This window comes from Gopherus flavomarginatus, chromosome 6 (assembly GCF_025201925.1).
Source record: "Gopherus flavomarginatus isolate rGopFla2 chromosome 6, rGopFla2.mat.asm, whole genome shotgun sequence".
In the NCBI taxonomy this organism is placed as follows: Eukaryota; Metazoa; Chordata; order Testudines; family Testudinidae; genus Gopherus; species Gopherus flavomarginatus.
This window is the reverse complement of record NC_066622.1, coordinates 103,949,105-103,974,430: the sequence shown is the minus strand read 5'-3', so window position 1 is coordinate 103,974,430 and position 25,326 is coordinate 103,949,105. Positions and strand designations below refer to the sequence as shown.

Here is a 25,326-nt window from a genome sequence, read left to right as displayed (position 1 = left end):
AGATATAACACTCTCCAGCTGCATAATTAACAAACTTACATATCATCTCAATAACAAAAAGTAAGTCTAAAACCATTTAATTTATTTCTCATTTGTTTACTATGACTGTTATTAAACAGGGCACTGATTACATCATACATTTCTGTAGAATAAATGTAAAATACCACAGTTACATTTTAAATATTTGGTCTGTCAGCTGTAATGAAAGGATAAAAGATGATGCGAGATTATATCATGAACTTTTCCTGGCTGAGAAAGAACAATTGCTAAAACAAAGAAAACCTTCTAATGTGTTGTACTTCTAAAGAGATTCAGAAGAATCAAAACATTGATAGACAGAAACAAATGGCTCTAGATATGTGAACACTGAATATGACACAAATAGTCTATCCTTAATCCTTTGTCATTTCAATTTGAAAAATGAGTAACTGTTTTTGAGTAAAATAGTTTTATGGGGCACACCTTGAATGTCTATCAACTTTCAGCCTTTAATTTAGGAATTATCTGATACACAAAATCTCTGAAGGAAAAAAAAGCACTACTGCAGGAGGGATGCTAGTTTTTAAAAGGCAACTGCATGCTCTGTGTGTTCACCTCATTGAATTGGTCTCCATAAAGAAATGGTTCAGAACCTAGTGTGGCCCTAGTTTTTGTTTATGCATTGTCAACAAAAGATGTAAAGTTGAGGTGGTAAATACTGACTTGGACTTTTAAGTGAAAAATTAATAGACAGCTTGTCAAACTCCCTAAATTACAGAAGAGAGAGACAGTCTTCAGAGTCTAACAATGATAACATTCTTTTGTGAGTTGTAAATATATTTCCTAAATGAAAAGCGTAAACATGTGACACGTAGGTAGACTGTGCTCTGCACAGTTGATTTTCTATTACTAGAAGTGGGATAGAACTCAGTGAAATGTGTTTCTATTTTCTTGCACTACAGCAGAGCTATCACTTATCAGGCACGTTCTGGCAGGGCCGGCCCTAGGGAAAATGGCACCCTGGGTGAACTTTCTTAGGCACCTCTTTAAGTACTGATCCCTGAGCAGTGGGTGGCAGCTCAGCAGACAGAGCAGCAGCAGCAGGTGAAGTGGCAGTGACTGTGCAGGTGTCATGCTGCTGGGATGGTAGAAAGAAGATTTGTGTGAACACTTGGTCCTGTCCCATAGCCCCTTTCTCCCCTCCCCCCACCTCCCAGGTGGGCACAGACCTTCTGAAACCCCTTGACCACAGTGCCCTGGGCAGTTGCCCACCCAGAGGGACAGCCCTGTGCTCTGGCAGTAATAAGTAGCAAATATCTCACACATCATTTCCAAAGCCTTAGCTTTAAATATTGATATATTTGAATCTAATCAGACAGCCACTGTTTTAAAATCTTTGGGTCCAATGTATTCCCACTGAAGCACTGGGACTTTTTAAATTAACATCAGTGGAAGCAGGCTTGAGGCCATAGGCTTTGTGTATTACTTTGTGACAGAAAATTAGATTTTCTGCACACTCCCTTTGAGGCAAAACTCCCCAAAACAGTGAGAACATCTGTGCTGTACTATGGTCATTGTTATTCCTTTGCAGAGAGGTACTTATTCAGAAGAGTTTTGTAATTGGCAGCTTTTGATTATACATGCAAGCTATTGTTGCAAGTATTTGAACGTAGCTAAATAATTGCCCTCATTCTCCAAACAGTTGTCGGGTCAGCAGTTTACTGAATTCTAATGGACAGCAGATGATTGGGTGCCTGAGAATATCAAAATAGAATGTTTTAAGTACAGTGCGCTTAAAGGAAAAATGCATTCTGTACATTTCAAAACACAACTAGGTTTTGCAACAATGAAAATATACATTGATTTGAATCAGTGTTGCATTTGTTAATTCGTATGATGCTATATTAATTCATTAAAAGGACTGTGCAAGAAAACTACAGTTGAAACAGACAGAGAATAGTAAACCCTAAAATGCCACTCCAGGGCATCCTCTGAGACTCATACATTTAATGTGAAGCACCAGAATAAAACAAAGGTTTTCTATTAAAAGGAAGAAGGCTTTCTAGCCTTTGTAAAATAAAACAGACAATAGTTACAATAGAACAACCCAAGAGCAGTCAGTTCCACAATATGAGAGAGTTTGTGGCAGCGCACACAAATTTAGTTGAACCTATGAATGATTCTAGCATGGTTTCCCAAAACATAGATTGATTTGTTTTTTTCCAAGAATCTGTAATAAAAATAAGTTATAGACTGCTTGACTGGGTGGAATGAGTGTTACGGGGAATCTCTGTCTATGCTGTTCATGGGGAAAACATGCTGAAACTATTCTGGGTTTGAAAATGTGATAATTACCTGAATGGTTTTACGAAGTCTATATGTACAGATTATAAAGCAGATGAGCTAGGAATGACCAGCCAGTCCAATGAACTGAGTAAACTTTTTTGTATTAGTTCCTATGATAGGGACAATTTGAGCACTACGGGTCTTACAGAAAAATTTTGACGTATTATCCAGATTAAGTTGAGATCTGAAAAGAAGTTTTCTGAAGGATCTTGTTTTTGTTACCTTCCAGGAGTGATTTCAAAACTGAAGTTTTAGAAACTTTAATATATTTGAGGCAGCCTGCATAAACCTTACATCAGTTCAGTCTGATGAGAACACACCCACACCACACCATGCCTTGCTTCCATATTTTGTTCGCTTTTACCTCTTCAGCTGTGCTCTAAATCCTTAAAGGGACAGTTCACAGGTAAATTAACTGTTACATTCCCTTACAAGTGTTACATTTTGAAGATTTCTTTTGGAGAAAGAGCTAAAGTTTTTCTTGTAAAAGTCTTTCTTTCCACTTTCTTGATCTCTGGATGAACATCTCTTAATTAACATTAAGCTAAATCCAAAGTATTATGGGCCTGAAGGTACTTCTGAGACTTTTGATTTTAAGGAATGCCCTTACTTGAGATTACAGGCCAAATCTTGATCCCGTGGAGTCCAAGAGAATTCTGTCTGTAGAACTTAACTTTTTCAGGATTTAATCGAAAATGCTGAAATAGACTCATAGGTCAGAAGGGACCAATATGATCATCTAGTCTGACCTCCTGCACAAGGCAGGCCACAGAACCCCACCCATCTAATTTTATAACAACCCCTAACCCAGGACTGAGTTATTGAAATCTTCAAAATTGGTTTGAAGACCTCAAGCTGCAGAGAATCCACCAGCAAGCGACCCGTGCCCCACGCTGCAGGGGAAGGCGAAAAACCTCCAGGGCCCCTGCCAATCTGCCCTGGAGGAAAATTCCTTCCCGACCCCAAATATGGCGATCAGCTAAACCTTGAGCATATGGGCAAGACTCACCAGCCAGCACCCAAGAAGGAATTCTCTGCAGTAACTCAGTTCCCATCCCATCCAACATCTCCCCGCAGACCATTGAGCAGACCTATCTGGTGGTAATCCAAGATCAATTGCCCAAATTAACGATCCTATCATAACATCCCCTCCATATACTTATCAAGCTTTGTCTTAAAGCCAGAAAAGTCTTTTGCCCCCACTACTTCCCTCGGAAGGCTGTTCCAGAACTTCACTCCCCTAATGGTTAGAAACCTTCGTCTAATTTCAAGTCTAAACTTCCTAATATCCAGTTTATACCCATTCGTCCTCGTGCCTACATTAGTACTAAACTTAAATAATTCCTCTCCCTCCCTAACATTAACCCCCCTGATATATTAGGAATAGTGTTTCCAGAATTGAAAAAATTCTTTGAAACATTTACATATTGCACATAAATTAAGGGCCCACTAGGGAAGACCTACTTTGCTAGAGTGAACATTGGCATTTCAAATTAAAGCCATGCCCAATTATTTCTTTCCCTCAAACGCTTTATAATGTGAAAATACCTGGTATTTCAGGGGGTTGAGTGTTCTATCATTAATGAATCAATTAGCAGTCAAAATTAATATTAATGAACTCACGAATCATCCATTTTAATTTAGCGAATAAGCTTTACCTCATCAGGAGCCAAGTGATTTCAAAGTGGAAATAGTTTAATCTCTTACTAAGTGTCAGCCATCACCTTTTGGCTATACAGGATTATTTTTCCTTGTAAATTAAATGGATAACTGATCATATTTAGAATGACTAAAAACAGTAATTCAAGAGTATCTGTCACTTAAATGATCATTCTTTTCATTGTTCATAATTTTGCTCTCTCAAGAAACCGAAAACTCTTCCTGAATTAAGCTGATAGCAAAAGTCACATCAACTAAATTGTGATGGCTGTAAAAGGAAGGTTGTATGGCTTGCAACAGACTACCTGGTACATTAATTTCAGCAGGTGTTTAAACAAAGATAAATGCCAAATCCTGTTTTCAAAATGAAGTATTTATATCTTCTAGTGTTTCATTCTCAAGTCTGTTTCAGGTAACATTTAATTCGTAGCTATGTATTAACATGTAATTATTATCAAGTGATTTGATAAATACTATGTATAACTGACGCAGCATGTTACATCTGCTAACTATAGTGACTAGAAACAAATTTACCACTATACAGCTTCCTCTACAGTTCTTATTCGGCAATAATCTATTTTGCCTCCTGGAAGTAGTAAAAAGGCAAAATTATTAGCTAAATTAGGATTCCAGAAACTTTGTGGATATTTTTGTGACTACTTGATATACCAGACTGAGCTAAGTGTTACCACTTAATAAAAAGAGACCCTTTGTTTTTGTTTTGTAAATTAAAGTGGCTCAATACAAAGACATTGGTGGAAAATAAATATGGAAATTCAAAACCGCATTTTAAGGTAGTTATTTCTTTAAAATTTACATAGTCCCACAAGCCCATTTTTTGGCATCATATCAAGTTGCTTTTGATACAGCCTCTGTTGAACATTCCTTATTTGGCAAATGAGTTTGTGGTTATTCTCCATCAGTTCTGTCACCTGCCTAATTTTAAAGAGCTATATTTGGTACTTAAAGTGAGAGTTGCCTATTCCTTGGTATATTTTGGGTCAGTATATTTAGTACTGTGTTCAAATGCAGTGGATTAACTGATCTCAGTTAGGAAAAGATGGATTATATCTTTAAGTAGACTTCCACAAACACTGTTGCTAATAATGCAGTCTGCTTTCAAAACTGATCAAATATAAACACTGACTGGTGTTCAGTCTATTTCAGCCATGTCTGGTGTCATTTTCCCAAGATAATCTTCAGTTGTCATACTAAGTATGTGGTTTTATTTTGGTTCTTGAACTTAATTATAAGGAGTAGAAGGCCTTTTGGATTTGTCACAGATGAGATGGTGAGTCTTTTAGAGAAACATTTCATTCTCCAAATAGAGCTTCTCTGGCTTAATGTATTTGTGGTGGTTAGCAACTGTGTGATGCTGCTGGAAATTGCAGTCTTAACGCATACATTATTCAGCATAACAAAACATAAGCAGGAAGGTATATGTAAAATCTATATTATTTTGCACACACCAGTTTAAGCAAGAAAACCCCCAGTTATGGCTTAAATCCCTCCTTTAGGATGTAGATATGTCAGCGTTGATTCCTATTGAGATCTACTGTCTGCAGTGGGAGCTGTTGGGTAGCTCAGAACTTTTTGAAAATCAGACCATTTATTTAGGTGCCATGGTGTGGAATCTTCAAAAGTTCCCAAATGACTTGGGAGCAGAAGTTCCACCGAAAGTCAAATGGACTTGTGTTCCAAAGTCACTTTGGCGCTTTGGAAAATTCCCCACCGCCCAAATATCTGTTCAGGAGAACTAAATTTAGGGTCTGATGTTTGTGCTCAGGTTAATTCTGACAACAAAAAATGGGTTTTCTGTTTTTTCCTATCATGGCTCCATTTGATGGTCACTAGACTCCATGATGATGGCCAAGATTCACTTAGGCTTTTGGTTAACATATTCAGCATCACTCTTTACTGGAGAATTATAGTTTTGGCAATGTAGAGGGATATCACTTCTGAGCTGTCTGCTAGCTCTTCCCTTTAGAAGGGATGGCCTTTTAAGAGAAATTATGTATTCAACTTTGACTGTGCTAGCCTCCCTGAAAATAACCTTAAACCTCTAATTCATGCAGAAGAGTTTTCTTCAGTCATCATCCACAAGATGAGATAACTGAAAGTGATGATACAATAGAGGAAAGGTAAAAGGATTAACAGGTAATATTTTGGTCATCAGCACCTGAAACAAGAAATAATACATGAATTTATCTAGGCAATGGATATAATTTTTTTGTTTGCACTATGAGGTTTTGTCTGAGGAATCTAAGGACCTAGGTGAATTTAACATGAGTCTGTTTATAGTCCATATCAATAAGAACTCAGAAAAAAGGGGGAAAAGGAATTGAGTGATTCCTTCTATGGTAATTGTTGGGAAATGAAAGCAAACCTTAAGAGACCCATTAATAAATCCTGTATGTCATGCTGCACAGCAGTTTTGTGCATGCCATTGACATTTTGTATCAAAGAAATATGTAACATATTATATTGAGTTGTTAACCCTAACTACAATTTTAAATTAATCTTCTATTAACCCTGTTACTTTTTCTGTAAGAACTGCATGTTTTGTTGGCCATAATTTCTTATGGAACCACCTTTTTAAATTACTATGAATTCAGAAATGGGATATGCAATCTTTTTGAACAGTCTCATTAGATTTGGAGATATTATCTCCTTTGTGAAATGGTTAACAGAAAATCAAAAGCTTAAAAGCAAAACAGTGAATCTATGGAAAACAGCAAAAAGTCCCCATCGGATAGATACATGGTTGGTTCAAGGGGAAAGAAAAGGGTTTTATTGGTTTGTCATTTTGCATTAGGTTATTGGAATATTTGCCTTATGAAGCATTTACGCTTTGTTAGTCTTTCTCATTCAGCTTTGTGTCAAGATTCTAATACTTCATCCTTTAATGATTGAGATCCATAGTTACTAATGTTTTGGATCAAATATTTATGTGAAGTAATCTTATTTCATGGTTAAAATGCCATTAGCAGTCTATATTATAAGACTGACAACAGAACTCTGAAATGTGGTGGCTTCCTTCCCTGTCAGAATTCTGATGTCTCCAATTTTCTCAGCTTGTTTAAGTCCTTTTCCAGCAAGGTGCTTAAGATCAAGCCTAACTTTAAACACCTGAGAAGTCTTACCACTGAAGTGTTCAAAGTTAGACATGTTGTGAAATACCTATTGAATCTTGGTCTTTTACCCAAAGATCCTGCAGAAGAAAATGAAGAAATAACAGAACAGTTGAAATTAAATTTGCCCTGATTTTTCTGTGAGTGGTTTTCAGTCCAATTTATACTGAATAGTTGCCATTGGTGCAAATTTTGTGTTCCAGTATAGACATTTTAAGAAGAGTATAACTGCTAAAGTATTTTATTATGATCTGACTTCCACCCATTGTCAATTAGAGACAGTAGTAAGTGTAGAAATAGAAATCCTTTGTCAATAGTAACTAATTTTTGTTTTCTATTTAAAATGTAGAGAAGAAACCTTGAAATTGCTTTTGACTTTTGAAACCTAAGTATTTTAAAATGTCTTTCAACATACTTTAATTTTTTCTAAGATGGTGATGATTTTGTAGTCCAGAATAGTAACCTCAAAGTCGTGGCTGATGCAATTCATAATTTCTAAAGAAAATATTCTCTAAGCCTGCTCTGCATGCACATTTGAACAGCCTTTAGTCACTACTGCAACATTTAGCTTCAGATCAAGCAGTTTGATTGTATTCTCCCTTGATTCTATATAAGTTTTAAAGCTATCTTAATTCCACGAGCTCTGATTGCAAATGTACTGTGCCAGCAAAGAGTATACTAAAAATTCTTCAGTATAAACTGACCCTTGCTTTTCTAGAGAACTGTCAATGGCTCCACTAGCAAACACTGTAATAAAACCCACCTTTCTATATGCGTGGCAGGAATACTTCCTGAAGAGACTTTGTAATTGCTTATCTAATGTCTTTTATTCTATGATTGTTGCAATAGTTTGGTCTAAGCTATTGGTTCAGCCTTGAGACAATTGTGAGCTATTTCAGAGGTATCCATCCCACATATAGAGGGTGAAATTTTCAAAGTGGCTTAGGAGCACAAGCAGCAAAGAATCCTGTGGCACCTTATAGACTAACAGACGTTTTGGAGCATGAGCTTTCGTGGGTGAATACCCACTTCCTCAGATGCATGTAATGGAAATATCCAGGGGCAGGTATATATATGTGTGCTAGCAAGCAAGCTAGAGATAACGAGGTCAGTTCAATCAGGGAGGATGAGGCCCTGTTCTAGCAGTTGAGGTGTGAAAACCAAGAGAGGAGAAACTGGTTCTGTAATTGGCAAGCCATTCACAGTCTTTGACACCATCAGCTCAGGATTGAACAAAGACTGTGAATGGCTTGCCAATTACAGAACCAGTTTCTCCTCTCTTGGTTTTCACACCTCAACTGCTAGAACAGGGCCTCATCCTCCCTGATTGAACTGACCTCGTTATCTCTAGCTTGCTTGCTAGCACACATATATATACCTGCCCCTGGATATTTCCATTACATGCATCTGAGGAAGTGGGTATTCACCCACGAAAGCTCATGCTCCAAAACGTCTGTTAGTCTATAAGGTGCCACAGGATTCTTTGCTGCTTTTACAGATCCAGACTAACACGGCTACCCTCTGATAGGAGCACAAGTTTTACTGAAAGTCGATGAGATCTGGTTCTGTACTATGTTACTTTCTGAGGAGAGGATCTCTTCATGTTTGAGGCTTTGCAAGAGCTAGAAAATGTTATACTGGAGGTCATAGCCCTAGAAGATGATCATAGCCCTTATATCTTAAACTTCTCCTTAGGAATGGCAAATTCAAAGTGGTAAATATGTCTGGGTTTTTAGAGACAAAGCTGTAGAAATTCCAGTCTATGTGCTTGATGCTGTCATTCAGTATTTGGATACTAGATTTACCAAACTACAACTACCACTTACATGGGTTCAGTCCTTTGACTCCATACAGTTGCCTAGTGATAAAAATAGAATTGTCCCTTTATGGGAGCATATAAATTGGTAATCTGATGTACCACATTACACAGGTATTAAACGAGGGGGAAAAAGAGAGAGAGTGCTAGATCAGCAGTTACACAGATAATTACACTTAAAACACCAATTACCCAAAGAGTGTATGTGTAATTATCTGTGTAACCACTCTTTTTCCTCCTCATTTAATACATGTGTAAAGTGGTACATCAGATTACCAATTTATATATTGCCCTAATAGGTCAGTTGGTCTGTTTCTCTAATCGTGTATAATGGCAAAGCACACACCAGAACTTGCAGATTTCAGTGAATAAAACTGAGGGTGAAATCCTGACCTTATTGAAGTTGAAGGGAATTTGTCCGTTGACTTCATTGGAGCCAGGATTTTGCTCTGAGTGTTTGGGTTTAGCTGGGTGTCAGCTTCTTGACACCACCAATCTGTTAGGCACCCAAACAGTGTCTTTGATGCAATGCTAGCCTTCACTATCCTTAGCAGGTTAATAGGTGCACCCCAATCCCTGAGCCCCTTTGAAGCATTCTCCTGTGTTATCCAGCCCCTGTCACTGGCTACTCACAGAAATACCACATTTGCTACCCACCAAGGGACTGTGTACACACTAGTTTCTGTGATTCAACTGAGGGTCAGCTCCTATGTAACATCACAGCACTGAGATATAGTAAAATAATCACAAGTTTACTATCAGAGGCTCAGATCTGAGGGTGAGTGAGAGAGGGTAATGGAAACAAATGGTTACATATAAACCCAAATGATAACATGCTTCCTAGAGTCTAAACTTTAATTTGCTAAACCCTCATCTAAAGCAGTTTCTCACCTAAAGCAATCTCAGTGTCCCCCAACCAACCTCAGCAGGATCTCTTTAATGAATGTGAAAAGTGCTGTCCTTTTTACTTTTCCTCAGTGAAGGGGAAAAAAGGTGTCCTTTTGTCATAAACAGATGGTTAAGGGTTAATGCCTCTTTAACCTGTAAAGGGTTAAAAAGTTCACCTAGCCTAGCTAACACCTGACCAGAGGGACCAATGGGGAAACAAGATGTTTCAAAAGGAAGGAGCGAAGTTTTTCCTTTGTTTAGAGTTTCAGTTTCAGCTGGAGTGAAAAAGATCAAGGAACCACCTCTTATCAGAGTAGTAAGTTTTAGAAAGGAATAAATAGACATAAACCTATTTCTTTGTAACCTGTCTTATGCAATTAGAGGTAGAATTAGATTGGGTATTTGGGTATTATTTTTTTTTTTGTGTAACTAAATTTGTGCCCAGGGGAACATCCTCTGTGTTTGAAATCTGTTGTCTCTGAGAGTAGCTGGTATGCTAATCTCTCCCAGAGGGTTTTCTTTTACCTTTCTCTTCTGTAATTAAAAGTCTTTTTTCTTAATACCTAATTGATTTTTCCTTGTTTTTAGATCCAAGGGGATTGGATCTGAACTCACCAGGGATTGGTTAATTTCTCCTTGTTTTAAGATCCAAGGGGTTTGGATCTGTGTTCACCAGGGAATTGAAGTCCCTCAAGGCTACCCAGGGAGAGGAAGGTTTTGGGGGGTCAGGGAGCGATCCAGACACTGAAAATTCTGGATGGTGGCAGTGATACCAGATCTAAGCTAGTAATTAAGCTTAGAAGTGTCCATGCAGGTCCCCACTTCTTTACCCTAAAGTTCAGAGTGGGGAAGGAACCTTGACACCTTTGGTCTTCTCTTCTCTTATATCCATTATATGTACCCAGGATCAGCAGCATCACCGTCCACTGAGTCTATCCTACAGTGTGCTGACTTCATACTGAAATTGGGCTTCTGCTGTGTTTGGCTCACAGTGCTTGATTTACATGTGAACTGAGGCACACAGGTGAATATACATCCTTTGTCTAACAGAAACCAGTTTGCAACCCAGTTTTGATTCGGTCTTTAAAACGTGTGTGTTGTGTACACACAGAACTTCTTACATATTGTCAGTATATACATTTCATGACACCAGTGACCAGTGTGATCCTGGCTTTCATTTAAGATCTCACAAGACATTCTTCATAGATCAATACTATGAAAGCAGTGTGCTGTGTGTAGTGAGTTTGTCAGGTCTGATAGGAGTTGCTGTTATATAATTGTGAACCCTTTGCTGGCTGGTGTAAATGGTCCTCCATGTCATATGAGTGAATTAAGAAAGAGCTCCTCTGGAACACCTTGGAAACGCCACTTTGGAGCACTACATGCTTCTAATGCACTCTGCCATTGTGTTAGCCACACAAATTTTAACTTTTTGCCTAGGGCAATTTTAGTAGTAGAGCTTTGAAAACAAAATTGCAATATATTTTTGGTAGTAGAGAAATTATTCTCACTTTCAGTCCCAAAATTATTCAGCTATGTTTGCTCAAACTTAACAACAGAATTTACTTTCAGGCAGGTACCATATATGGAAAGTTTCAGCCAATACATTAAGTTTCAGAAATGTATGAGTTGACCAAAAATGGGGCTTAAAATAGACTTATGCAACCTTAAATATAATGGGTGTTAATTAATGCTTTTCTATATAATAAAAAGTTGAAACATTCAAGGAAGATTTTGTTCAGATACTTTGCAAAATGCATACATATTGTAGTTTAATTTAAAAACATCTTATTATGCCTTTCCAAGATGACCGCTTTTCTGTTCACATATTTACAAACTAACTAGACTTCATTTCTTCCACAGATTAACTAGTTTTAAACTATGTATTGAAAAGGTTCTACAATATATCACCATAATAAAATGTGAAATATATTACATATTCAGTCCTGATTCTGCTGACAATGATAGAAATGCGACAAATAGGATAGACATGCTACAAAATTAATTCATTCTAACTGCGGTCTCATTGTAAATGACCCCGAATGCTATGAGATAATGGGGAAGCAATATGAAACTTAAAAAATAAAAATTAAAAAAAGAAACTAAGAGATCATATTATTAAAACTGTATAGCTTACCTATCCACTAAATACTCAGCAGTGTCTTCTTTCTATTATGATATTTCAACTAGTGACATCATAGTCAAACAATAGCTAGTCTCACAGTTTGCAGTCCTAATTAATCACTGTTTGGGTTTTATTATGATATCTGCTTTATTCCTCATGCAGATGCTAATATATCAAACATTCTCACACTCTGTAAGCCCTTGACATTAATAAAGAATGCGCTTATCAGTAAAATGCCAGTAGCAGATCTTTTAAAGAAGACACACTTCTGCATTTTTGGTCATGACATACAATTTTGAATGTACTTTATTATAATTGAACCTGCTGTCAAGATGTCCATTACCACATCATCCAAATAAAGCAAAAACCTAAAATAAGAAATTATGTAATTGAAATAGAGACACTAACTGTTATAATGAAAGAATTAACTCTGTATTTGAGGTTCTCCCAAGAAGAAAATAAGTATTTGATGGATATAGATTAAATCGGGACACTGGATGGCTTAGACAACTAGTGATGGGATACATCACTAGAGTCATTTATCTCCAGTTCACCAGTTTGAATATAGACCAGGTAGACACTGACCGCAAGTCATTGCCATGTGATGACTGCTCATTGGCTTACGTAAAGTGAGTTGGTGACCTCAGTCAAGTTTCCCTTGATTAGTTGTCTGTATCTCAAAAATCAGTTTCACAACTGAAAGCCAAGGAATGAATAATCATAAAGACAGGAGCCCATCCAAAATGGGGTAGAGGAACTTTAAGGAAGCAGTTTGAGGCCATGCTGTGCCTGTACAGAGGATAAAATAGTTCAGTTTCCACTGCTAAGTGTCAATCCTGCAGCCTTGAGCACTGTATCTGCTTAACACACAAACACAAAGGAATATATATTTATAATTTCAGCTAAAGTAAATATAAAAATGGAGAAGCTCTTCCTTGCTGCTAGGCCTCTTCTTTACTGCTAATGGACCATATGTCATTTGGATAAAAGAATAATTTAGCTGCACAGTAAAGAGAAAAAAAATTTTTTTTTTAAGGCTACAGTTTTGTCACTCTAATTATGTCATAGATAATGATAGATGTGGACAGACTCAAAGCACTTATTGGCACCTAGTGCCAAAATTTTCTTAAACATCATAGGTCAAATCTGTGGCCTTAATTCTATTATACAGCATCATAATTTGTGCATAAGGATTTAAAAGAAAAATAGTAGAGACCTGACACCTTTTGATCTGTTATACACTAAAGGTTTACTGGCATAATTTTTAACTGGATAATTACAGCCACAGTCTGAGTAATGTCTGCATGTTTTTCTTTTGTAAAGTGATCTCCTATTATTAAAGGGAGTTGTGAATGAAAAACGGAGGCGCTGGCTGTTTCCGGGTTTGATACCTGGCATGTTCTGTGTGTCTGTTTTCTGTAGTTTGCTTTCTGTAGTGCTGAGTAACAGTGATGCAGTCTAGGACCAGAAGTATGCTTTGGAAGTGCTGGCCCAATAGTTACTTTCAGGAAACTAAATTTGCCTCTTTTATAAATAACATATGTTGTTCTTCTACAAGTAGAGTCCCTAATGGTGAACCACTTCAGATGCACGTACACTGCATGTACTTTTGATCAGAGATTTGCAGTAACAGTGCCTATTCTGCCCAAATATGCACACTCTAGTCCTCCTCTTCATGCCCCATACTGAGGATATATAAAGCTGTATACGGGTGAACTGCCCTTAGTTCCTTCTCAAATGCCCTTCAGCTTGAAACAGAACATCTCATTTGTCCACTTTACAGTAGTTTGTAGTTCAGCCTTTCTACTTAGTTTGTGGCCTTAGTTTACTTGAGTTTACATAGTTCATTATTTTATTATTAATTCTTTTACTTGGGGCTTTTCTTTTACTCCCTCCCCCACATCCCCGCTTTCCCCTTGTTGAAGGGCTATCTTCGTCTTTGAGAGTCATTCTCACTGCAATCACCAGGATCCCCATGGTTTCAGCACTGCTTTTTTTTTTACCAGGAATTCCCAGTTAGGAATGGGCATACTTGGTGCCTCCATTGTTTGGGAGACACCTGTACACTAGCAAAGTGTAAGATCTGTGCGTCTTTCAAAAGCTGATCTAGGAAAAACCAAGAAATTTCAGGTTGCTCATGATGGACCAGGCCCTCAGACCAGCCTCCAATCCAGGCTCAGAGAATCCTGCAGTGCAACAATCTTAGAGCACACTTAGCCCCCCACCAACCTCTATATTCCTATCACCAAGGATTTTGTGGTATAAGAATGGCAGTACTGATAAGACATCTACAAATACAAGCTCTAGATCTCCCATCAGAGAACCTTCTTCACAGAAATCTGTTACCACACAAAAGGACCATTTTCAGAAGCTTCAGGTTGCAAAGTGAGTACAACATAAACTTCTGGACATCCTACACGCAATCTGCTCCGGATGTGTGGCTTTACCTGTGAATGATACTCTACTGGAACCTGCAAAAGTCATTTGGCAGACTCTAGCTATGGCACCACCTACTTGTAAATGAGCCCATGAAAACTAAAATGTTCCATCAAAATGTTCCTGTCTTCCATCAAATTATTTAGTAGAGACAACTAATGAGCATGGTAGACAACACCATACAAAATCTACACATTATCATAAAGACCAAAAATGACTTGATCACTCTAGTCGCAAGAGCTACTCTTTAGCAACTCAGTTCAGGATCACAAACTACCAAGCTCTGACATCAAAATACAACTACATCCATTACAATAAATTTAATTGCCTTCATTGAACACCTGTCAGAGAAACACCATAAGTAATTTAAGTTCATTAGAGATGAGGGTTACCTTTTGGCAAGGACCTCATTTCAGGGCTGCCTAGATGCAGCCAACGCTGTGGCGCATTCCATCTCTACTGCTGTCTAATGAGTCAATCTTAGACTTCTAAATGCATTTGTAAAATCACAGAAGTTCAGGATGGCTAATCGTTAGACTCAGATTGGTTCATGGCCCTTGACTTTCGGGACATGCATTTTCATATTGTAATTTATCCCTCTCTCACAAGAGGTTTCTTTAGTTTTACAGTCTCTCAGGATCACTTCCAGAATTCAATGCTTTCTTCTACCCTAAGGGTGATCTCAAAGATCATAGTAGCAGTAGTCACTCTCCTATGGAGGCTAAATATAATAGTCTTCCCTTGTGTTGAGAACTGGAAGTTGTGTCTGCAGTTCAGATAACCATGTGCCTGTTCCAGAGGGTAGGTCTTCAGCTCAACATCAAAAATTCAACTCTGTCCCCAGAACACTTGCAGTCACTGGAAGGGGAGCACCCATGGGAAAACTACTTGAAGGACACATTACTCACCTTTTGTGCAGTAGATGGAATTTTGTGAGTTATGTCCCCTTAAGGGTGCGCCACTACTTTTGCCCCTGTCCCCTTTTCTTCTGCTTCAGAGATCTCTGTCTTGGGGCTTTGCCATGGAGAATAAACTGAGAATGGTTTGCCTGTGCAGCTCTATATATTTTTGGTACAGGCAAAAGGAGGACTAAAACATGGGCATTTGCCAAACAAGGCAATATGTGTCTTGAATTCCGGTTACTGCGCAAGATGAATAATCTCTCCGTGTCACTGTGATTGTTCCTCTGTAACCTGGATTTAGTGATTCAAACCATGAAACAAGCTTATTCAAAACAGCACCTGTGGAGAATCTAATGTGGATTGGCAATTTCCTAGAAATACTATTCTTAAAGTCTGTTGCAAGATCCTTTTTTTTTCCAGATATAGTGGATAATTATAATTAAGGCCCTACTTGAATTGTGGGATGATTATCAAATAGCTGTGGCTGAGTTGCTGATAAGACATGGAAAATTGTAGAAAAGTAGTTAATGGACCTTTATTAATTGTGGTAATTTGGAAAAGCCAGAAAAGACTTATTTGTGTTTTTTTTAAATGCTGAAACAATATGAACACAATTATTATGTTATGCTTGCTAATTTTTTGATAACCAGACATTTTGCTCCAACTATATTAGTCATTAATATGTAGGGCTCACAGGAGGAGCTCTGTTGTGCTTGGGATAAATGGAGTTCTACTGTGCTAATGGGGGAGGGGGAAGTGTGTGTTGCAAACCTCAAAATGTATGCTGAATTGTGCCCTGTGCAAAGTAAGCTAATTAAAATAAAAATTGCAGTGGAAGCCTAATATTGCAGGATCTGCAATTTCCCCAATATCGCAAATTAAGTAGGGCCTTAATTATAATTGCTTTGGGTATTACAAATTGGTCTCAAAATTATAGAAACTTAAAATAAAAATGTAATTGTAGAGCACTGACACTGATGCCATTACTTAGTCAGCATTTGTCAAAAGCTGCAACTTTTTTTAGAGGTGTCTGAGATACTACGGGTTTTTTTGCTATACTTACCATGGGAAATAAGTATAACTGACCAGTAATTATTAGCAAAGGCAGAATGTTTAATGGCAACCATATGTGTTAAAAAGTGAATAAAACACTGTTTCTATACTTTGGCAGTGGACTTCTTTGCTATCATCATCAATATAATGGCTTCTATGATACTAGCATTATCATCATAGCTTGTCTTCATTTAATGAGAGGTTAGATGAGACCCTTGGAATTTTATCATATATTCTGTTGATTATGTGTCAGAGTGGAGGCTAGAAGAGATTTTCTTTAAGGCTCTTCTGTAGCAAGGACAGGGACTTATCTATCTGTATGGAACTCTTTTGGGTTTATGGGTGTGTTGGTAGCATGATGAACATGATCTGCCTGAAACCTAGAATAGGCACAAATGGTTCTTCCTGTGGTAATGTTTTTGTTCATTGGCAAGTAGATGAATCATATTTGAAGTAGCTTGCTGATCACTATGTAAGCAGGAAGTAAAGAATGCCCAGTCTGTCTGGCTATTTGTAAAACTTCGAGCTCTCCTAAATCCAAGTGGTGCTTGGCGGCCTCAAGAGACTTTTCAGTTGTTGAAGGCTAATGAGGAGGTGCCAATCCTATAGCTTGTGGAGGTATGTAAAGTCTGTCTTGGAAAGCAGAATCTCATTTATATATAAAGGTGTAAAAGTGTGTTCCAAACTTAATAACAAGAGCATGTATTTTTTGTCCTCTCTTCTTGACAAGGGATTGAAGCTACCTAGCCGCAGCCCTCTGGATCAGGCTAGCTTTTATGACCTCTTTTAGTGTGGAATGATAAAGTCTACGTTGCATAGAAACAGCTCCAATCAGTTTGGTAGATCATATTATCCTAGCATTGGATAAAGGGCATATGTCCTTGCTGCTGATTTTAGTTCTGCGAGTGACTTTTGACACAGTTGATCAATGGAATGGCTAGCTAGGTTGAACTTTCTCTATAATGGAACTGAGGACTCAAAAGCTGGTGATGAGCACTTGATATCATTGCTCAAACATTTCCCATTTGGAGTTCTTCAGGATTCTGTCTTGCCTCTCCCACTAGGAGGTGTAAAAGGGTATAAGCCTACATGTCACTGAAAGTGGCTGAATATACATAATGCTTTGGTCCCTTTAACTGTTGCTTTGTTGTAGACTGTCTTTTGACTTTGTGATTATCTGGCAGACACTTTTATACTTAGATGAAATACAGTTGCTTTAAGTTGAACCTAAATAAGATGATGGTAATGTTCATGGCTGGGGAAAATGTAGATATTCTGTGAACTGGAGGATAGCTTGTACATGCATATGTCAGATGGGCCTGCAGTTTAATGTTCCTCATAAGTTGCTATCTCAGCACTGAAGCCCATATTAAATTCCACTCTTATTTGGGCTTCTCCTGAAATTGACTTTGGTAATAATTTTGCAACTACTACAGCTTCAATCACCTTCTATGATTTGTAGTAGCTGCCAGTAAGCTAACAAACTTGGTTCAAAGTGTGTGTGTGTGTGTGTGTGTGTGTGTGTGTGTGTGTAAATAAAAAAATGTAACCCTTAATGTAGGTCCCAGGTAGTCCAATGCCTGTATTTTCCTCTGTTCCTCAGCTGACCTTTGTTAAATAATAGTCCAGCAAGTGTTTTAGGTGTACAAGTATTAGTGGGGTAACTGTGTTAGTCTGGATCTGTAAAAGCAGCAAAGAGTCCTGTTGCACCTTATAGACTAACAGACATATTGGAGCATGAGCTTTCATGGGTGAATACCCACTTTGTCGGATGCAGGTGCACAAGTAATTCTGTATTGAAGTGGAGAATATAGGGTCTCGTGTGGAGGTGCTGAAAGACCAGGGATTACAAGAAGGTGGTGTTTTAGCTTCTATCTTCCTCTCAACGCATTGTTCTCTGGGGCTATGAAGTGCTGCATAGATATGGGAAAGAGCTGGCTCAGCACTGTGGGCAGGGGTTAAAGCAAGTGGCTCCTCACTACACTTAAGGAGAACTTATAGTGGTGAATGGGGAAGGAGGAATAAGGTAGAGGTAAAAGCCAGCAGCTCAGGGCCTTCAGTTCACGCCACAGCTTCCTAGAAGCCTCACATATTATATGGTTTGCTGTGACTTCTGACTTTCCTCTTCTAAGGGGCCTTAATCTGAAAACTCCTGTTGTAGTTATTTGTATTGGTTTATATAGAAATGTGCAGATATTAATCATTAAAGTGCACATACCTTGTTAAAAGAAAGAATGACCTATCAATTGTTTTTATAATACTTTAAATTCAAAGTTGTAATTTAAACTTCATTAAAAGAGGCCAATCATGGTCCATACATAGAAAATCTTTTGTTGTTGGTCTCTTTTGCAGTGCCAAATGTGCATTAGGTGCTTTACAAAACAGATAAAAGATAGGACTAGGTCTGTCCCCAAAAGATTACAATATAATTGTAGATGTGTTCTGTGGGCACAAGGAGAGTAATTAACAGTAGGAGAGAGAGAGAGTAAATAAAGCCAAAGATTACAGTAATAAAGTCAGGTTTTATTCAATTTAAACATACATTTGTCTTGATGTTTTCATAGTTCAATGTAGTCAGTGGGTGTCCCACACAGTGGAGTTGCAAGATGAGTCCGTATATACGTGGGTCTTTACTCATGTGAGAAGTTTCGTCTACTTTGCTGGGACCACTAATGTAAATAAGGGTTTCTAGGATCGGGAAACCTTCCTTCCTTTCTTGACTTCATGCTTTACATAATTTAAATGAGAACAACAGACCACTCCATATCTATTTTCAATTTCAGTCTGAATGGAGTGTAATACATTTTAAATTAAGAAAACTGGGTCAATGTGATCTAATAAGATTGAAATTATACACACACTATCCAGCCTCAAAAATAAAATTTAAAGTGAGCATGCATTATTTAGCAGACTGTACAGCACCAGTCTCTGTGGAGCTTCAGAGGCAATTTATAATGATATATTATGCTGTGAACGCCCCAAATAACAATGGGCTTGATTCTGTTCCTACTGAAGTCACTGGCAAAACTCCCATTCACTACAGTGGGAGTAGAATAGAATCAAATAATTGATGGACAAAGGAGTTCTCTAGCAGGTGCATGCTGTTAATTAATATTAATATAATATAGATTATAGGACACAATACTATTGCATTCCTAAGCTTAGCTCATAATTCTTTTGAATGGCAATGCTGAACAGAAACTTTGAACTTCAATGTTCTGGAAATCCTGGAAAAATTATATTGTTGGCTCCTTTTCTGAGAATGTTTCTTCTCAAACCAGAGATTCAAATGGGAAACCCCAAACTACCCGATGTTCTTTTACAAATAGCATGGGAAAGCTGCATGTAGTTAGCTTGGTAAATATTAGACTTAACCACTAGCAATTTGTCTACAATAATATTTCTCCCTAATCTTGATGTTAACACCACTGTGTTAAACCCCACGATACCACTGTAGAAAGCTGTGAGCTAGGGATTGGACAACTTATTTTTCCAAATGTAAATTGCTTGCGTGCATCTGTTGGTCTTGCCTCTTATTTTGTAAGATCTTCAGGGCGGGGACTGGCTTCTCTGTATGTGAAGTGTCTAGAACAATGGGAGATTGGGACCTTCAGGTGTTACTGCAATATTAATAAGATTTTGAAAAGAACTAAACAAAGTTAAGACTCATACTTCATTTGATTTTTGGCAAAACCTGAATTCTTAGATTACTTACTGTGTATCTTTTTCTTTTATATTTCTGTTTTATTTTCCTGGAAGTCCTACAAGCTGGAAAAGAATCAAACAAGAATCTGAGTGGCACAGATCTCCATTTAAAAATACATGCTTTTATCATTTTTTTCTAAAAAAAAGAAGAGTTTAAGGGGGGAAATGTTTAATAATAATCCGGAAGTGGGAAAATAAGGATTCTTGCAATACTAAACTGTGTTGAATTCTCTGTTTCTATACACCTAATCTTAAATTCCATGTAAGTACTCCAGCACTGGACTGTTTTAAAAGCATTTAAAATGTTGTTAGGCTTTTCAACGAGTGTATGGATAGCAATCATATCACTTGAGATCTGTGTCTTTCCATCATTCCCCGAAAATGTTCTGGTACTGACCCTGGAAGCAGTAGTCAGGACCATATAGCATAAAACGAATTGGTAAATGAGCTATCTGAGATCAGAGCACTGCTGAACTTTGCATCTGCTTTGTTGTTTCAGTCTTGAATTATATGATTTATAGACTTTTTTTAAAAATGTTGCTTTTGTGCTACCATGTCATTTTTGCACACAAGATGGCGCTGTTTTCCTTTTAATGAGAAGTGTGCAACAAAACGAAGTTTCAGCTATCTGCCACTGATATACGGTGTTTTTCAAATTTCTGATTCACACGTGTTGAAATAAGACTCTTTGAAGAAATTCCTTATTAAACGTATTTCCTCCATATGACTGCTTTTTCAAATAAATAAAGGTGGTGTCCACAAATTCTGTAGCTGAGGATTTTTCAAACTGTTTAAATACTTGTATTTCATTAGAGAGACTTCATTGGAGCAAGACAGCAGAAGTAATTTCCTAAGAGAATTTTTTAAAAAATCACTTAGAATAATTAAATGGAGGTGGCTAACTCGACTTTTTAAAAAAAATGATATAGTTCCCTTTTTGAAAATGTTCTTTCAAGAAAAGGAAATGCTCTCCCTCCCACCCACTCTTCACATTTAGAAGGATCTTTTGCAGGGACCTGAGAGCTTGACACCAGACATACTCAGACCCACTCTTTCGCCTTTCTTTTCATGCACACAGATGTCTGAAGCTTGCAGTCTTTTGACTTTGAGTTTCATCCTTGCTGCTGCTGTTACTAGGAAAGGACCTTCCAGGTTGAAGCACCCTTCAGGAAACTGTGAACCTGACAGTGCCCATACTGCAGTCCAATGCATAAAGATAAGAAACAAAAAAGAGAGAAATATATTTTTTGTTTTATCTCTTTAAGCCATGGGGTACTGAGTCTGAGGGGCTTACTGTAACACAGTTTTCAGATAGAGATGTGATGATCAAGTTGAATGGTGTTCTTTCTTTCTCTTAAAAAAAGATTCCATACAAATCATGTGTGATAGTCTATTCTTAATAAGTATCATAAGGGTGATATCCTGGCCCAGGTTAGGACAAGGGCAAAAGTCTCATTTGACTTCAGTGCGGCCAGGATTTCACCCTGATACCAGGCTGTTTGGTATCATATAGAAATGTTCCATTGACCTCACCTATTGTACCTCTAATAGATCAGATTCTGATCTCATTTACCCTAGTGCAAATCCTAGGAAATCCCACTGGCCCCTAATAATGTGAGAATCAGAGCTGGCCTAGGGCGGACGAAGGAGTAATAAGAAGAGTAGGTAAGAACTTAGAATGCGTTTCCACGTGCTCTGAATCACCAAGGCCCACATCCCGAAAACTGCACCATGTAGAGGCTTATTAACTTGTATGAAACTTTTTATTTTGCTTATCAATCAACTTGCTACAAATTTTAGATTTTATTGGATGAAAATTCTAACTTTCAGAGGCAGTGAAAAGCTCTTTCTACCACTATTTGGTGAATATGAATTATTTTTTAATATTATAAAGAGGCATTGTTACAAGAAGAGTAACAAGCAAGTAATTGGAAGTGTACTCTGGTGTTAGAGCCTTATAATTTATAAGTGAGAGTGTGAATTGTTTGTTGAACCTATAGTACTATAATAAAGAAATACTGAACATGCACTTCAGATGAGATGCAAAAATGTAATTTGATAAGAGGCTGGGCTAATAGTAAACTGTAGTATCAGCAGAGGCATTTTTTTAGAATAAAAGTTGCTATGATTTATTTAGTGTCATGGGTGCTCGGTTTTAAATCTACATCCCTTACATATAATTACAGTAGTGGGGTCATGATAATGTAAAACTAAGCTGCTTTAAGCAACCTGCAATTGTATTTTAGGGTGTTTTTTGAAGATTAGAATAACAGTTCTGGTGCCCCATATGTCCTCTTTTTCCAGGAGATAACTATTATCTACTATCAAACAAATACGTTTTTAAAGTACAGTGGAAATGGTGCCATATCAATGTTCCTTATATAAATTGGTAGAATATGTATGGAGGAGGGTCTAGAGGGTCATCAGATTTAAAACAGAAGAATAATTCCGCACACTGCGCTTCTGTGTACTTAAAGACTCAAAACGACGGACAACACAACCAAGCTCATAGATTTTTAGGTGTCCTTTGCCATCAACAGCTACTCAGAGTTTGTCACCTTTCAGTTCATGAACATAAAACAGTACTGACCTAGCCCCACTTAACGATTTAGTGAAAATATTGAAGCTTTATTGTGGGAAAAGTCCTGATTCTTGTGTCATTACAAGTGATCTTATCCACCCTCATCTTATACAACAAATTGGACCACAGACGCCTTGTCATGCAACCCAGATGAACAGTGGCAAAAGGTGAGGGGTGGGGGGAGAGAGAGAGAATTGATTCATGTGGGTTATTAGCTGAAGACGCTTTAATATTTATGAAGTACTTTTTTTTTTTTAATCCAAAGTCTTAGGATCCAGTTACAGGGAGCTGCGTCACCCTCTAGATCACATGGTAATTGTTGCTATTTCAAGGATCAAGTCTTGCAGAGTGGCACAAAGCCCCCCACCCACTTCTTTTGTACCACTTAGTGTCGGACAGTGATTATTGTCTGATGGAGGGAGAGCTGCCGTTCTGATCAAACGCAGTTTAGGAGCTCAATGTACTGTGTGTGCTGTTCCCCCCACCTCTCCTAGAGTGAATCTGGCGGATATCAAGGGAGGAAGGACAGCTCTAATTGGTTTCTCAATGAAAGATAATCACCTATTCCCAGCAGAGGGTTCGGATTAGCACTCAGCATCTTCTCTCCACTGATTTCAGATTTCTCTGCCTCCGTTTACAGCCCATTCAGCAGTAAGTGGATCGAAGAAAGCTGTTCACCACCCATTAGTGGCAGCAGATCTCCTGCTCACTTATTTAGAAGCTTCATTCACTCAGCGCTCGCCTTCCCTGCTGCTGCTGCGGGCTAACAAAGTTAGCAAAGGTTGGAAAATGAGCGAGCTGGAAGGGGACTTTGCCAAGATTTTGCAGCTGAAGGAAGAGAGAATTAAAGAGTTGGAGAAGCGATTGTCAGAGAAGGAAGAGGAGATCCAGGAACTGAAAAGAAAACTGCACAAATGCCAGTCAGTGCTGCCAGTACCTACCACCCATATCGGACCCCGCACCACCCGGGCACAGGGCATCTCCGCGGAACCCCAGACCTACAGGTCTTTCCACGACCTCAGACAGGCATTCAGGAAATTCACCAAATCGGAAAGGTAGGACCAGGTGCCTGCAGCCCCCGGGGGATGGTTGCGGGAGGGGTGGGCGCAGATCCTGTCTGCTCGCAGCTCCGCTTAAGGGGACCAGGGGGCAAATGGTAGCTGTTTCTGCCCGTCCCGTGCTGCTGCCAGGCCGGGGAAGGGGCAGACCCCGGAGCAGGGAAGCCTCGCAAAGTTTCCCTGTGTAAATCAGGCTGACTCCAACCCTCCCAGGCTTGGGCCAGCAGCCTTCTCTGCCCCTCCCCCGCCTTCCCGGTCCGGGCCGCCCCAGGTCAGCACGCTCCGGGCGGGGCAGGGTTACACCCCGCTCCCCAACAGCTTGTGCGCCCCGGCTGTTGTTGAGCCGGCCTGAGCGCTGTGCGCATGCTCAGTAGCCACCCTTGGCCCCGGTGCCCGTGCTCTGCTGGACTGACCCCACAACTTGCCCCATCCTCCAAATGGGGAGGGGTCGGGTGTGCGCGGCGGCTGGGGGGGAGGGGGTCAGGACTGGAGACAGTGATAGTCGAAAGCGGAGGGGGAGGGAGCGGCTGAGAGGCAAAACCCGGCTCCCGGCCCCTCCTGCCTGGCGGCGGCGGCTGCTGCACCACTCCCGGACACCGGAGAAGCCCCATCGATCGGCTCCAGCTTGAAAGCCCCTGTGGCAGCGGGCAGAGGAAGTGCAAAGCGCATTAGGGGCTTTTAGGCGCGGAAAGTGCAGAGCGCGCACTGTGCACTGCAGGATATTGAATATCCCATTAACCCGAGCGCCCCCCGCCCGCTGTCCCGGGGGGAGCGGGTGGGGGAGCAGCGGTGCAGTCACGCTGCCGGGAACCGCCGGGGGCGGGGGGGGAGGATGTCAAGCAATAGGCTCGTGACAAGTTGCTTGGCGGGGCGCCTCGGCTGCATCGGGGTCACTCCCCAGAGCCCGCCCGGGGGCCCCCTCTGCTGTGGGCCACGGAGGGTGCTGGCGAAAGGGGGCCCAGCCCAGCCGTCTCCGTGGCAATGGACGCTGCTCCGGGGCCCGACCAGGCTGGCAAAAATGTCCGCTCCTCTCCTCCGTCCGGGGCTGGAAGCTCTGAGCCTTCCCCGCCTGCAGCTGCAGGGACAGTCAGCCCGCGGGAGAGGCGTTATAGGGCCCGGGCTGCCGCAGATGATCGGGTCTCTTTCCCGGTCCCGCGGCTGCGTGCAGCGCTCCGCGCCTGGCCGAGCAGAGCGCGGCGCGGGATCCGGAGCGCAGCTCGCGCGGAGGCGGCCTGGGAACAGTGGCGAATTGTTCGCGTGAGAACAACCCAGTTCCCCAGTGGAAACGTCTGTGCGCCTGGGCTACAGGCACAGCACATCTGAAAGAGCCAGAAGGGTGTGATTAAAAGTTGGCTTCGTCACAGCGTCAACGGCTGCCTGTGTGTGTGTGTGTGTGTGTGTGTGTTTGATGTGATTCCCTTGACTATTTCCTAGCTGCTTTGGGTGACTTACTCCCCTCCTTTCTAGCAGATCCTGACTTCTGCCCGTCTGCCTCTTTAAGAAACTTAGTTCCCCAAAGATTGATTTGGGTGTAAGCCTGATTTCCCTCCCCCCCCCCCTTCAATGCTTCCTTTGCTACCTTTCACCACGGCTTTTTAATTGCTACTTGAGGACTGGGTTTATTTTTAAATTCCTCTCAGTCTGACA

The 25,326-nt window shown here is 39.7% G+C and overlaps 1 protein-coding gene across 1 annotated transcript in view; it reads left to right on the top strand.

Moving 5' to 3' along the window:
• Positions 1 to 23,027: 23,027 nt before the first annotated feature.
• Positions 23,028 to 25,326, top strand: part of PRKG1 (protein kinase cGMP-dependent 1) — an 886,438-nt gene continuing 884,139 nt past the window's right edge. Inside the window, exon 1 of the mRNA XM_050959422.1 lies at positions 23,028 to 23,676. Within this exon, the coding sequence (XP_050815379.1) occupies positions 23,411 to 23,676 (266 nt within the window). The 5' untranslated portion in view covers positions 23,028 to 23,410. The remainder of the gene's footprint in view (positions 23,677 to 25,326) is intronic.